Source organism: Protomyctophum bolini (assembly GCF_963924005.1).
Source record: "Protomyctophum bolini genome assembly, chromosome: 6".
Lineage (NCBI taxonomy): Eukaryota > Metazoa > Chordata > Actinopteri > Myctophiformes > Myctophidae > Protomyctophum > Protomyctophum bolini.
Genome location: NC_137867.1, coordinates 20,488,945 through 20,503,474, shown reverse-complemented (window position 1 = coordinate 20,503,474; position 14,530 = coordinate 20,488,945). Strand labels below are relative to the sequence as shown.

The following is a 14,530-nucleotide window of genomic DNA, read 5'->3' as shown; positions in this document are numbered from 1 at the left end:
AGTCACCAAGGCGGAAATAGTTAGCTCCTGCACGCACGCACGCACGCACGCACGCATACCCTCAGAGAATCCTCCTTTAAAGGGAATGCTGCTCAAAGAGAATGCTGAAGATCTATTCTACAGACACACACCTATATAATATACAGTGCAGTGCAAGTTCTACATGCAAGGAAGCAGTGGGCAGGGTAGATTATGCACGGCAAAGATTAACCGATGGCAATAAAAGATTCATGTTCATGCCTGCTTCATTAAAAACCTTTTAGGAGTAGGTCAGAGAGGCCGTCGGGGGAAGGGAAGACGGCGATATTGCAAGAAGCATAACATAATGACCTCTAATAAAAGATGATGTGTGAACGTGCTATCCACAGTGTATACATGACGCAAGTGTCTGTGCATGTGTGCTCAGGTGTTTTATACATGCACATACATTTGTTGGGATTAATTGTGTGTGTGTGTGTGTGTGTGTGTGCGTGTGTGTGCACGCGCACGTCTGTAGCCTTGTAGTAAAACAACACTGTTCTTTTAGTTCTTATTTTATTACCCATAATTAAATCCTCTGTGTGATTCGCAGCCATTGTGGCCATTGAAGTAATGAAGTAGGATGCAGTCGTTGTTCTTAAAACGTGTGTGTGTGTGTGTGTGTGTGTGTGTGTGTGTGTGTGTGTGTGTGTGTGTGTGTGTGTGTGTGTGTGTGTGTGTGTGTGTGTGTGTGTGTGTGTGTGTGTGTGTGTGTGTGTGTGTGTGTGTGTGTGTGTTCGTTCTCAATCGTACGTTTTGAACAAATACATGGGTGGGGTATTTGTAGCTGCCTGACAAACAAACAGTAATTAGTTCCTGTAATGGTTCTCCATTACATTTCTCTGTGGCCTGGCGAGTTGAGAAGCAACCAAAGCACCGTAGCATTGTAATTAACAATAGCGTGTATATTCCCCTAGAGGCGGCAGCCGTTATGAGAGAGAGACAGACAGACGTACAGAGAGAGAGAGAGAGAACGAAGGGATGGAGAAGGGGGACAAAAACAACTTATAGAAGAGTGACTTGTGCTTTTTTAATTACTCTGCTGCTTTGACAGTTTCTCTGTTTTCCTAATGCAGCACATTAGCCATGCACTAAACTAATTTCTTACCAAAACTTCCTCTTACCTCAGTGCTTTTACTGGACTGCCATCTTCAACTACTGTATAGTACTGTGCATTGTTGTTGTTTAAAACCGATACATTCAATTATAACTTGCTTATGAGCTTGGAATTGGGGATTTGAATTAAAATCCCCCAATTTGGAGTTTTCCCAACTCTCTCTCACACACACACACACACACACACACACACACACACACCCACACACACACACACACACACACACACACACACACACACACCTACACACACAGAGAGACTCTAACACACCTCTGCTTTCTGTCCCTACAGATCGCTCCAGGACTTATCAAAGCAGACGGAGCTGCCTTACGGCACAGTGTTGGATGCTGCGGTGTACGAACAGGTGCGCTCCAAGGCCATGAACCCCTTCGAGAGGGACCCCATGTACGCCCAGATGTGGAGGATGATCAACCGAACTGGAGGGGCCGACAACAACGTTGAGGAGTCAAAGGAAGGCATTCGCAAGGTAGGGCTCCGTTGTTTTAATGAATCCGTAGTTTAATTTAGATTGTTGTTTTTATAGCAAGACAAGATGAGTGAAATCACCAGGTGTACACGCAAAGGACGACGCGCCGGTCGTTGCTGAGAAATAACCCCGACAGGATGATTAAATCCCAGGGGAAAGCTGATCCATTAAAGGATCCGCCCAGCGCAACAAGGTCGCCTCGGGAAACAAGGAAGTGTTGATTAAATAGAATACATTTTCTGTTACTGCATTGTTTATTTCTCACTTATATATATATACATTTTTACAGTTTTTATAGTACATAACGGACAGAAACATTCAACAAGACATCACAATCAAACAAACAAACACCATAATGCATAATAGACGTGAGTAATTAACATGATGAGGTATAGGCAACAACGGTACAACAGTTGGACACATTTACAATTAGGCCTGTACAGAGCAGTCACACACCAGATGACCTGATGACCCATGATAGGACCCCAGAATGTCGTTAAACTGTCCTGTTTGTTGCAACGGTTCAAAAACATTCTTGAGAGCAATGTTTAGCTGTACATGACATTGTGTGTTTACAGTACATGGCTGTCGAGTTAAGTTGACCACCCATCCAGCTTGTTATTAGCGAGGAATAACAATAGCTATCTTACTCAACATGATAACGTGTGTGTGTGTGTGTGTGTGTGTGTGTGTGTGTGTGTGTGTGTGTGTGTGTGTGTGTGTGTGTGTGTATATATCCATATTATCCAGCAATATGAAATCATTAGTGCACCTTGAGAAATATGAAAAGACATCATTATGAATAGCATTAACCACATGAACCCCAGCATGCACATTCTGGGGGCCGGGGAAAATAAGGCTGAAATTGTTCTGGACGTTTGTTCTTGCCACATGCCCCTCCCCCCCATCCCCCTCCCTGTCCCCGTCTCACATTGTCCCTCATTGGGCTTGTTGGGAGGTGGTCACCCTAGTTGGATACGGCATAAAGTCAAGCAGCGCAGCAGGTGCTCTGAAGCTTTGATTAGACAGCGGCCTGTTGTTGAGCCCATCGTTTATTATTCAGAAATGGCACGCTGAATGAACACAATGATTGACCAATCAGAATCAAACATTCAACCAAGCCATGTAAACAAGTACAGAAAGCATGGCAATGACAAACGGACAGGTATAAGGCATGATTGATGCATTGACCTGTTGATAGGATAGGATCCAGAATGGTTGTGTTATTGAGTGCAAAGCTTTCAACACATTCATAATTTGTCCATCCCAACTGAGGAGCCCGATGGTTTGGTTTGGCAGTAGGTTCTGGCAGGTTCACCACTTGGCTTATTTTTTTATTTATCAGATTCTGTACACAGTAAAATCCTCAGTGATAATTTATCCATCTGTACCTCTGAGAATGAACAAATGAACGGAATCATTTGGTTGCATTTGTAGATTCTCAGAGGATTTATTCTCTTCTCTATGTGTTCTATTAGCCTCTGCCATCTGTCATTCCCCATGAGAAACATACAGTATAATGCTGACCTTGAGGTTGACGCATTACTGTATGTCTGAGATCACGTCATGCCAATGCTAGACTGTAAAGTAGCTTGGTTCAGGCCCGTATGATGCCCCTAGGGTGTCTGTCATATATCTCTCCCTGTCAGGGATGCAAATTATCGATTTTCTTTATCTGAGAATCTTAATTTCCCTCAATATTGTATAACAATTTTTTTTTGCTGATATACAGAAACATTATATTCCTTAATCAAATATTTATTTGACCATTTAAGATACAATGGCATCTTTTATATGGAATAAAAAAGTGCACTGTGTTGTCTGTTACATCACATAGAAAAGCAGAGACGTTTCTGTGACTACCAAGGTGGGAATCACTTTATTGAACCGGCCCACATGTGCGTTCCTCGGCCACACGTGCACGCAGACAGCAATCATTATATTCACAGAAAACCGCTCAATGATAGAACCGCAATTAATCAATTATTGTTAACTGTTAAGTTAAATTGAAGAATTTCTTAACAGCGATTAATCGATTAACAATTAACTATTAACATCCCTACTCCCTGTGCCCTTCTTGTATTATACTCTACACGTAGATCACTTTAACGTGATACATACCATAGGTTTAACTAATCTTGTATTGCAGCTATTTCACTAAGATCTGTATGCTAGCGATGGAAAAACTAAAAAGAATTGTCAACATAGCACCACTGGTTGTACAGTATGCATGCAAAACGACACACATCAATAGCATGGTCTTTCATCATAATCTTAATGCTTAGCCTTTTGTCAATATACACAAATACTCACAGTGTGACTTATGATACAAAACTAATTATTCTCAACTCACAAATGTGATTCACCCTGGGAATGGGGAATTAATTGATTGGAATCGATTGAAATTTCTAGCACATAAAATTTGCATACACTAATATAAATAAATAGGTGACAGGTAACAAAGATTGACTAGACACGTACGATATAGGCTAATGGATTAAAAAAAATAGATGAATAACATAATTTCTGATTGTGTTTAAGATGTTTTTGTGCATGTTGAACTTTGATAGAACACTGCATTGTATTGTTGTATTGCAATGGACCGTTATATGTTCGAACTATTTTTTCTATCACTGATCACAATTTCTAATGCAAGAGGCAATTGTATTAAAATGTATGTATTGGAATATACTTTAAGCCTCTAATCATCGCAGATCAACATATCTGCGATCAATCAATATATTTCAATGGGTTTTTCAACACGATGTGAAGATCCAAGATCTGAAACCTCAAGCTGTTTTATGCAGCTGGTCTAGAGGTTCAGTGCCTTTGTTGGTGGGAAATGAGAGCTCCGGTCTCATTCACAGGTTCAAGTCATTAAATAATCAAATAATAAAACCCATACCCATGAGTTGTTGCTTTCAAAAGGGTTCAAGACGAACTGACGTTTATTCATACCGAAGTGACTCGATCAATTGCTGATGAGCTCCCATTCACCAAATCCACCAGGTGGAGACAAAGGGAGCTTATAGTGGTGGCTATGAGGTGCATACTTAATTTAGACTAGTCATTGGTTAGACATGAGGTTTGTGAGGGGTGCGTTAAGACGACCGGATTAAGGTTGGTGAGGGGTGCGTTAACACGACCGGATTAAGGTTGGTGAGGTGTGCGTTAACACGACCGGATTAAGGTTGGTGAGGGGTGCGTTAACACGACCGGATTAAGGTTGGTGAGGGGTGAGTTAAAACGACCGGATTAAGGTTGGTGAGGGGTGCGTTAAAACGACCGGATTAAGGTTGGTGAGCGTTAAAACGACAGGATTAAGGTTGGTGAGGGGTGCGTTAACACGACCGGATTAAGGTTGGTGAGGGGTGAGTTAAAACGACCGGATTAAGGTTGGTGAGGGGTGCGTTAACACGACCGGATTAAGGTTGGTGAGGGGTGAGTTAAAACGACCGGATTAAGGTTGGTGAGGGGTGCGTTAAAACGACCGGATTAAGGTTGGTGAGCGTTAAAACGACAGGATTAAGGTTGGTGAGGGGTGCGTTATGGGTTGGGAGAGGGTTAAGGTCAGGTTTAGGTGTGCTGCCCCGTGGGAGGTTAGGGTTAGGGTGAGGGTTTGAGATGTTCATTATATCTCTGTGGTTTTGTTATAGGATACAGTATATCTTTCTATAACATGAAGTCTTTATAGCCTATTTTCAATCAGCATGTATACTGTATAGGCTACAGGTCCATCTTAGCCTCCACGCAGCGCACACTCTGGTGTGGATTGTGTTTCCTGGGGATAAATCTATAGCAAAATATGGCTAATGATAGATAAATATATACATACACACACACAGTTAAACACTTAATCCCCTAGATAATTACCTTGTATCATAAATACCTGACGCTACATCTAATTTGCACACATCACAGCGTCCGTACTCCGTATGCATTACCCTTCTTTTCCCATTGAAGGTTTCACTTTATCCCCTGCTCTCCCTTTGGAATACATTAGCGTTGGACTTGAACGGGCGCCAGACTTCTGCAGTGATGGGTGTCGTCGGGGAAATTGTTGTGCGCTGTCTGTGAGATGCATAAAGCACGCACAAGCACATAAGCCAGAGGTGCATTAGCTCACAAGTCACACACTCACACATGCATGAGCTTATGCATGAGCACACTTTATGTGTGCCCATAATATTATTATCACAGATTAACACTCTCGGCCATTGGCAGGTTTTTTTTCTCTCATGTATGAATAACTAGTGTAATTAGTATTGTGTCCAGCACTATGAATATGTCAGCATTTTATTGTTGAAGATGTGTGTGTGTGTGTGTGTGTGTGTGTGTGTGTGTGTGTGTGTGTGTGTGTGTGTGTGTGTGTGTGTGTGTGTGTGTGTGTGTGTGTGTTCTCTCGATTTGTTTGCCATAAACAGAAGATCCATGCATATAACTAATATAAAAAGTGGTAGCAGGAAATCGATTTCGTTATTTTAATTTCCTATTTTTGTTAGCAAGCAGGGAGACATATTAATCAATCATAGGTAAAGGGGGGTCAGAGGAGGGAAATCTATAGCACCAAACTGAAGCACGAAGATGAGTGAGTTTGCGGTCCTGATTACTGTACAAAGAAAAGGGCCTTATTTATTCAAAAATACAATACCATTTAATTTACTCTTTAAGTTAAAAGATTGACATTACTCTCTCAACTAAGAACGCCAACAGCAAATAAAATGTTCTATATATTAGTCAGTCCTGCTGGGATTTCTCCAGATTGTGGGAATATGGAAGAGAGTCAGCTCAAACACAAACAAAAGTTGCTCCTGGCATGTCTGGCCTTTGTTGCTACGCAGCCGTTCTTTGAAGCGTTGAAAGGCATCGTTTTCCGCTCTGTGCGTTGAGTCATTTTCACCCGGATAAACTCAAGTGTCTCCTCAGCTGTGAATTTTATCTCAGCTGACTGAGTCTCATCCATATTTGACATGGACCTTAAGCAGTGAGGTCGCTAAACTGTGGCAATCTAGCCTGCAGTTGCAATTTAAACGGCACAGGATAAACCATACCAGCATACTGAATGTAGAGCGCAGGACGGGACACTTTTTGATGAATCTTACATGACAGAGGTGACACCTCTGAAGTATCAATGAGCAATGTACGGCCACAGTGATTGAAGGGAGGACAGTACTTCTCCTCTGATACGTGTCTCTCTCCATTTGACATCCCCCCTCTTACTCTCTCTCACTGTTTGACAGCTTGTCTCTCCTACTTCTCCTTTGTCTCCATTTCCATAAATGTCTAAATTCTTAGTAAGTGTTCGTCTCTTTCCCTCCCCTCCTCTGCCTGCTTTTCATCCCCTATCTCCTTCCATCTCTTCTCTCTTGCCTCACTTTCTCACTACGACCACACCACCTCTCTCTTCTTCCACATAGTGTATGTGTGTGTCAGTGTGTGACTGTGTGTCCCTCTCATGGTGCTAAACACCACAGGAGGCCCTCTGGTGGTGTAGCATTGTCTCTCCCCTTCTCTTCTCTTCACTGCACTGACATGCGACTGATTTCTCTCTGCGTACTGTAGTAGGGCCTACAGTATGCAAAGAGAAATAAGTAGCCGTAAGCAGTGATTTCATTGATTTGAACGATTCCTAAAATTCTAATTCTAATAATGTAATAATGGTTAATTATTCTTACATTCTTGTCTTGAAGGTAATAATGGTTTATGTCTAAATGTCTGCATTTTACCTATTAAAAGTAGAAGAAAATGAATGAACAGTGGTTGTCATGGTAGCTCATTATTAAACATTAACTCCTGAGCTAGAAATGTAAGCATTGATGTCAAACAAAGGTTCAGAACTGATCTTTTATCCCTCAAAACCCCAGTTAAAAAATGAACACCCCTAAATACTTGAGTGCAGTCCCCTAGGCCCAGGAGTCTATACGAGCCCCCCTACTTTTTCCCTCTATACCAAATGTCTGTACCGAAAATAGTACAAACTGTCCTCTGCGTTAATGTAAATCTGAGCGTGTTTAAAAAAGAATGTTGGGTTACCGATAGCTTCCATTCTAGACTCTAGACCCTTTTCTTATCCCACGATTTTTGCAACCCAGTTTTTTCACCCAGTGTCAATTATCTAATGCAATCCTGGGCGCTACACTTCCTCTGCCAACCTGGGGGGGCAGCGGACTGACCTCATGCCTCCTCTGGACCCTTTTCCACCACAGCGTTAAACCGGTTCCGTTATTTTTTCCAGCCTAATATTGATTATTGAACCAGTTCAGAGTATTTCCATTGGTTCAGAACACTAAAAGTTGGTTTTGTAACTGGAACCAAAAAATGGCTGCCGGTTCTGTGAAAGAACCAAGGTTACCACTGTCGCAAAATTGCTTGCTCTGGGTGCGATCTCTGTCGGTCCTTTGATCTACATGTAAAGTGTCAACTTGTGATTTGACATTTAATAAAAATAAAAATAATAATTGAAATTGAAGGTTCCAAGAATCTAGAACTGAACCAGGTCTAGAACCAAAGTTATTTTGGTAGAAAAGGGGCCTCTGAGTTAAATTAACACTGAGGATTTCACTAAGAGGGCCCCCCTCCCACTCTCTCTCTTTCTCTCTGTCTATCTCAGTCTCTCTGCCTCTCTCTCTGTCTTTCCCTCTGACAATAAACTTCAGCCATCTCTGTGCCATCGTTGTGCAGTATGGATTTTCACCCTCGTCAGATTTCGATTCCCTCCTGCAGAATAATATTAGATGTCAGAACGGGTCAGTGTCTGTGCTGCCTCTTTTATCACTCATTCACACGCACGTACGCCCTACGCACCCCCCCCCCCCCCCCCCCACACACACACACACACACACACACACACACACACACACACACACACACACACACACACACACACACACACACACACACATTTAAAGAGGAATGTGCACATAGTTTCTGGAACGTGCACATAGTATCTGCGCATTCACACGCACACACACACACACACACACACACACACACACACACACACAGGCATATCTAGGGGCAAGGCATGTCGCTGGCTAATATACCTGTCTCTCCCATTTCAGTCAGTGATCAAGGCAGTCAATATCCAGGAGGTGTTTCTTTCTCAGTTGTGATATCTCATCGACTCGATGTCACACATAATAGGAGAGAGACAAGTGCTGTATGTCACTGTTAGTCATGGTGCTCCTGGCCTCCTCCTGAGGTACCATGATACTCCACCTTGATCCACGCCATTTGACATCGCAGACAATCACACCGCTGTGGTTCTGTATTGATGTTCTTTTTAACTCAGTGATGAACAGCAGAGCACAGCATGACATATAGGCTGTTGGATGTTAGCACGTTATAGCTAATGTGAATTTAAATCCTAATTGCAGTACAAAAAAGCATTCTTAATTACACACTCACTGCCAGATATTAATTCATTCATTCTTCCTTAACCGCCAGCATTTTTCAGTGAAACCCTTAATTTGAAGATTCCACACACGTGCACACACACACACACACACACACACACACACACACACACACACACACACACACACACACACACACACTCTCTGCCTGCTGCACATGTACTGTATACTGTAGCAAGCACACTCATTTTACTGTACATACGGTAAATCACCATGTATTCATTAAAGCACATGGAGGGACACACATGCACACCTTATAGCTCCAGAGCTAAAGTGTGTCAGGCCTGGAGAGTGGATTGATTGTTTAAGGTCGTGTTTTTTCTTCTTTATGACTTTCTGTGTGTGGAAGAGCTCCAGTTATTTTCCCACAAGCCCTTGCTCACACTGTGCTGTATGTTATTGTGACTCCCAGTCTCAATTCCGTAGCTGCTGGAAAACGCCAACATCTTCTGCAATATTCATTTAATTCAGTGTGGCATGTGCAAACATCGAGGCACGGGGGTATTAAACCTTTAGCTGCAGTTTCAATATAATGTATGACCTGTCAACTCTGACCTGAGCAGTTGTATAAACAACAGAGAGCTCACGTTGGTTACCGCTTTTGTATTTATTTGAACGGTACAGGGAGGTGACACTTCACATATGGAGCCCATTCATCCAAACAGAAAAGTCCTCTCTAATTATATTAAACACCGTCAAAATCACCAACATTGCAGCTGTAGGGAAAGCTTGAATTATCCTCTTTCAATCTGTAAAGTTTTTGTTTAATAAAAATCCATTAATTAATGTTTTGATGTTTAATTTATTGTCATATTTGGCGGACATTTGACCTGAATTCCCCTTTCACTGTCAATGGCAAATCTTGCGACGTGTGGGGACAAAAGCTGTATATAGGAGCGGCCCCCTCAAAAATCACACCTGTGTGAAGTGTGGGGTGCTCTAATCATCGTACATATCGTATTGTACATCATTATCAAGAATGGCGGTCCCTTATTGGCTAAGAGTTCCCACCGGCATACATATGCCATGACACATGGTAAAGCACGCGTAAATTCTCCATTCATTGTCAATGGCATTTAATGTTTGTGTTCAGACAACACAAACATTAAACTCTATAGCTGTTTATAGGAGGGGATATCGCCGCTCAAAAAGATAAGGGCCCCCCTCCCCATCAAAATGAATAAATAAAAATGTATTACAAATCTCACTTAGATTTTCCCCTAGAGTGTTATCACCTAGAACTGATAAGGTTACCCCAATCAACAGAAGCATGGAAAATTCTCTTGAATTGCATCACTTGTACCAGATTGATAAAAGGCGTGTTGTGTGTGTGTGTGTGTGTGTGTGTGTGTGTGTGTGTGTGTGTGTGTGTGTGTGTGTGTGTGTGTGTGTGTGTGTGTGTGTGTGTGTGTGTGTGTGTGTGTGTGTGTGTGTGTGTGTGTGTGTGCGCGTGCGAGCGAGCGAGTGTGCGTGATATGATTTTCTATCATATTTCATTATACTATATCCACATTGCACAAAATATTTGGCCACCTGTTTTCTATGTACGTATCTTACAGCCTCCATAGCAAACACAGATGGAGATTTCTCACCGCAGTGTATTTTTTCTCTCCAAAGTTGAATGTTGCCACTACTGTTGGAGCAGCCATAAACTACACAGGTTCATCCCGATGTTCTGGGCATCTTTGTAAAGTTAGTGTTAGTAAAACGCAGGTTTGAGCACTCTACCATTCAATGTAGTAGAAGAGCTGGCTGTTTACACCACAGATATGTCGTCTCCACCTACAGGAAATACATTTGCTGCGACCATGAGACCCGTTTCTGAATTTGTCTATACTCCCTGTGCTGATTTGTAGTAACGTCACAGATGATGACAAAGATTAGGTTCATTTGTACTCCCTGTCGTACAATATGCGTACGTTTTAACTTCTTCCTGTAACGATCCGATTCACTCGCCATTTAAACGCCTCCCCGCCATCTCCATCTCCATCCGCCCACTCACCGTAATGACTGCAGATAAATGATAAAGATCGCTGTAATTTCGTCTTCTTCCCCCCGTCCTACATACGTACTGTACATGTCTCCCTACTTACAATAAGGAGCTGACATAATGCAGCTCCATATGCCTCCGTCCATTTACCATAATGACTTTGCAGATGACGGTGTAGATTATGCCGGTTTCCCCTCTGCCAGGTAGGGAGCGACAGTAAATCAGGCGAGGCCTCTTTAGGCCCGTGGACGCTCGCTGGCTGCGAGAGGAGAGCAGGGAGAAGCTTATCATGCACAGCACTCTGGAGAACAGTCGACGATGAGGGATAGAGGAGAGGACATGATAAACCGTGTGTTTAGTGTTTTATTTTGTGTCTGTTTTTGTAGAACATATATTTCTAGTGTATGCTCTTGTTTTCGTTTGCTTTAATGGAACCACCCCCCAAAAGATTCAGAAATGAATGTGGAGAGAGAGAGGGGGGGGGGGGTGAGAGAGAGGGGGGAGAGAGAGGGGGAGAGGGAGATGAGTTTGAGAGCAACCCTCTTTGCTCAATCCCTCCACCAATCTTCTCTCTGCCTGTCTCTCTCTGAGCTCTTTGCACGTTACGCACGCCTCTGAGCAGCATGGTTAAAAGAAGATCAACCTTTATTTTGGCTAGATATTGAAAATGCACAGTGTGATTGTCCTCTCCGGAATCTGTTGTTTCTCAGAGATCCTACAACAGCAAATAAATATTGTAAAAACCCAATTGTTTCCAACACATTAAAGGCATGGAAGGTGGCAAGGCTTTTGGAGGGTCGAGCCAAAGTAACATCACCCCTTACCTCAATTCAGGGGAACCCAGACTTTCCTCCTGGCCTTAATGACCATGGGTTTAATTATTGGAGAGATAGTGGTATAAGCGACGGCTCCAGAAAATTGTGACTGGGGGTGCTATGAGGGGGCTGGCTATTTAGAGGGGGGGCTAATGAATCTTGGTTTACATATAAGTCAGTCAAATTGGGGAGGCTAAGCCTCCCTCAATTGGGAGGGCTAAAAAAAACCTTGCCCCCCCTGGAGCCGTCCCAGGGGGGGGGCAACGTTAAAAAGATTTTCTTTGGAAATGGGAAAGTAATCTTGAGGTTGAAATTACAGACGAGGTTTGGTATTTGAAATATGCTTATTTCTGTGTGTAATAGAGCTTGGTTGATTCAGCTAAGAACCATACATCGATTACAGATCTCACTTAGCCTTCGCCATGAAATGAATCCTACTCTTATCTACTCTCTGTCTTAAGTGTAAAACTGAAGCGGGAAATTATATTCACTGTATATGGTCATGTCATAAGATTAGACGATACTGGTTGGGTATCGTGCAGCAGTTGAATGAGATCTTCAATATGGAGTTTGAACACGACCCTATGTGTTTGATTCTTGGGCACAAATTGGCACAAATTAATCAGTGCATGCCGTTGGAATTCTTAACCTGCCTGCTACACTCCACAACAGATGCCTTCTATAAAATATGGGACCCATATTTGCGATTTATTGGCCCTCAATTAGCTACCACCTTGACCATAGGGTTCCTTGACAGAAGCGATACCACTAACCTTGATGGATAGAATCATTATTCCTTGGTGTGTGTGTGTGTGTGTGTGTGTGTGTGTGTGTGTGTGTGTGTGTGTGTGTGTGTGTGTGTGTGTGTGTGTGTGTGTGTGTGTGTGTGTGTGTGTTGTATATTATGAATATTTTATTATTTTCTTTCATTTTCTCGGAGGAGTTGTTAACCCATCTAGACTTTCAAGTACGGTACCAAACAATGTGTACATATTGTTTTTGTATTTTATTTTATGGTTCGATGTAGGTAATAGACCTACTGTATCTGTGTCCTTTGTTCCGCAACGTGTCTGAGCTGTTTTTTTGAAAAGAAAACAAAAACAAAAACAGCTCAGGCACAACACTATTATAAATAAAAAGATTGAGTATACAAAGACATGACAAGGACAATGAACCATAATGACAAGTGGCTTTTCAGGAAATACAGTACATATATTAAAAAGGCAGACAACAGTTATCATAGGCACAAAGTATCTAAGGTTGGTACGGAAAACCTCCAAGTATCGTGGCAGACAGTGTGGTTCCAATATGATTCAAATAAGGGTCCCAAATTTTGTAGAAAGTGTCCAATTTAGAATGCAGCATGCATGTAATGTATTCACAAGGAATACAGTCCATTATAATGTTATGCCATGATTTCTTTGATGGAGCAACATCCTTGATCCAAAACAAAAGAATATTTTTTCTAGCAGCAAACGTTAATAAGTTGAACAACCTCTTATGTTTGTCATCAATGACATGATCATCCGGGAGACCAAGTACGGATCTAAATCGATCGAGACACCAAAAATAACAGAGAGTTCTGACACAATGTCATACCAATAGTTCTGAAGCTTCACACAGGACCAAAGACAGTGAACATAATTACCAATCTCTGTCTTGCACTTAAAGCAAAATGGGGACGCACTGACATCCATTTTGTTCTTGAGAGCAGGAGTTATATGTATACAATGTAATATTCTGAACTGGATGGATTTAGTTCGGTTAAGAAATTGTAATTCTATTATGCATGTAATGTGCATGTCATCACCTGTACACCAGATTAGAGTAATTTTCAAAATAATTGCCATAATTGGCAATTAGACGTCTTGTCGTTTATGGCTCGGGATTTAGAAGTCTTGATAAAATTAGCTCTTCAAGGGCAGGCTGAAAGAAAGAAAGAAAGAAATATTAATTATTCCGCATGTTGAAATTGACCATAGAGTGTAGCAGAATATACATGCCACAATGCACTTGGATGAATAAATTAATTAATTACTTCCCTTGTATTGAGTACAAATCAAGTGTACTCGCACAGGGGATAGCAGCATAAACATTCCTACACATACACTTGTTTATTTATGTACAGTATACTGTCCTGGGGGCCGTTATGTGGTGTGGGGGGGGGGGAGCAATTCACAGACCTCCAGACAGCCTGAAGCAATGTGATCTCCTGCACTGTTTGTACCCAGTGTAGTACATACTGTATACAGGACTATTATTTACATCCTTTATTACTCTCTCTGTCTCTGTCTCTGTTCTCTCTCTCTCTCTCTCTCTCTCTCTCTCTCTCTCTCTCTCTCTCTCAGTTATATTTTTATGGCATCTCTGACCACTTTCAACCACTTTCAACCTGGCATCCACATTTATTTTCCAGAGGAGGGGGGGATGGAGGAGGATGGGCAAGGGAGAGGAGCAACAAAGTCCCCAGAATTCTAAACCTATAGCAACCCTAACTGTCGTTTTGTCAAAAAGAAAAGTTTTGTTTAGTTTGAAAGGTAAAGATGTTGACACAACCCAAATCTGGGACAAAGTTTCACAGTTGAGGATTCTGATATTTAAAGGCTCCCGTTATGCTCTTAGATAGTCTAGGAACCTCAAGCAAACTGAGATACTGGGCCCTATTTTGCGTGTCTTACAGTAAGTACC

At 42.0% G+C, this 14,530-nt stretch overlaps 1 protein-coding gene across 2 annotated transcripts in view; it reads left to right on the top strand.

Annotated features, from left to right (window-relative positions):
* Positions 1-14,530, top strand: part of grid2 (glutamate receptor, ionotropic, delta 2) — a 603,942-nt gene that overhangs the window by 532,917 nt on the left and 56,495 nt on the right. For both annotated transcript variants that reach the window (XM_080765357.1, XM_080765356.1), the window contains one exon: positions 1,427-1,622. In XM_080765357.1, the coding sequence (XP_080621483.1) occupies positions 1,427-1,622 (196 nt within the window). The remainder of the gene's footprint in view (positions 1-1,426; positions 1,623-14,530) is intronic.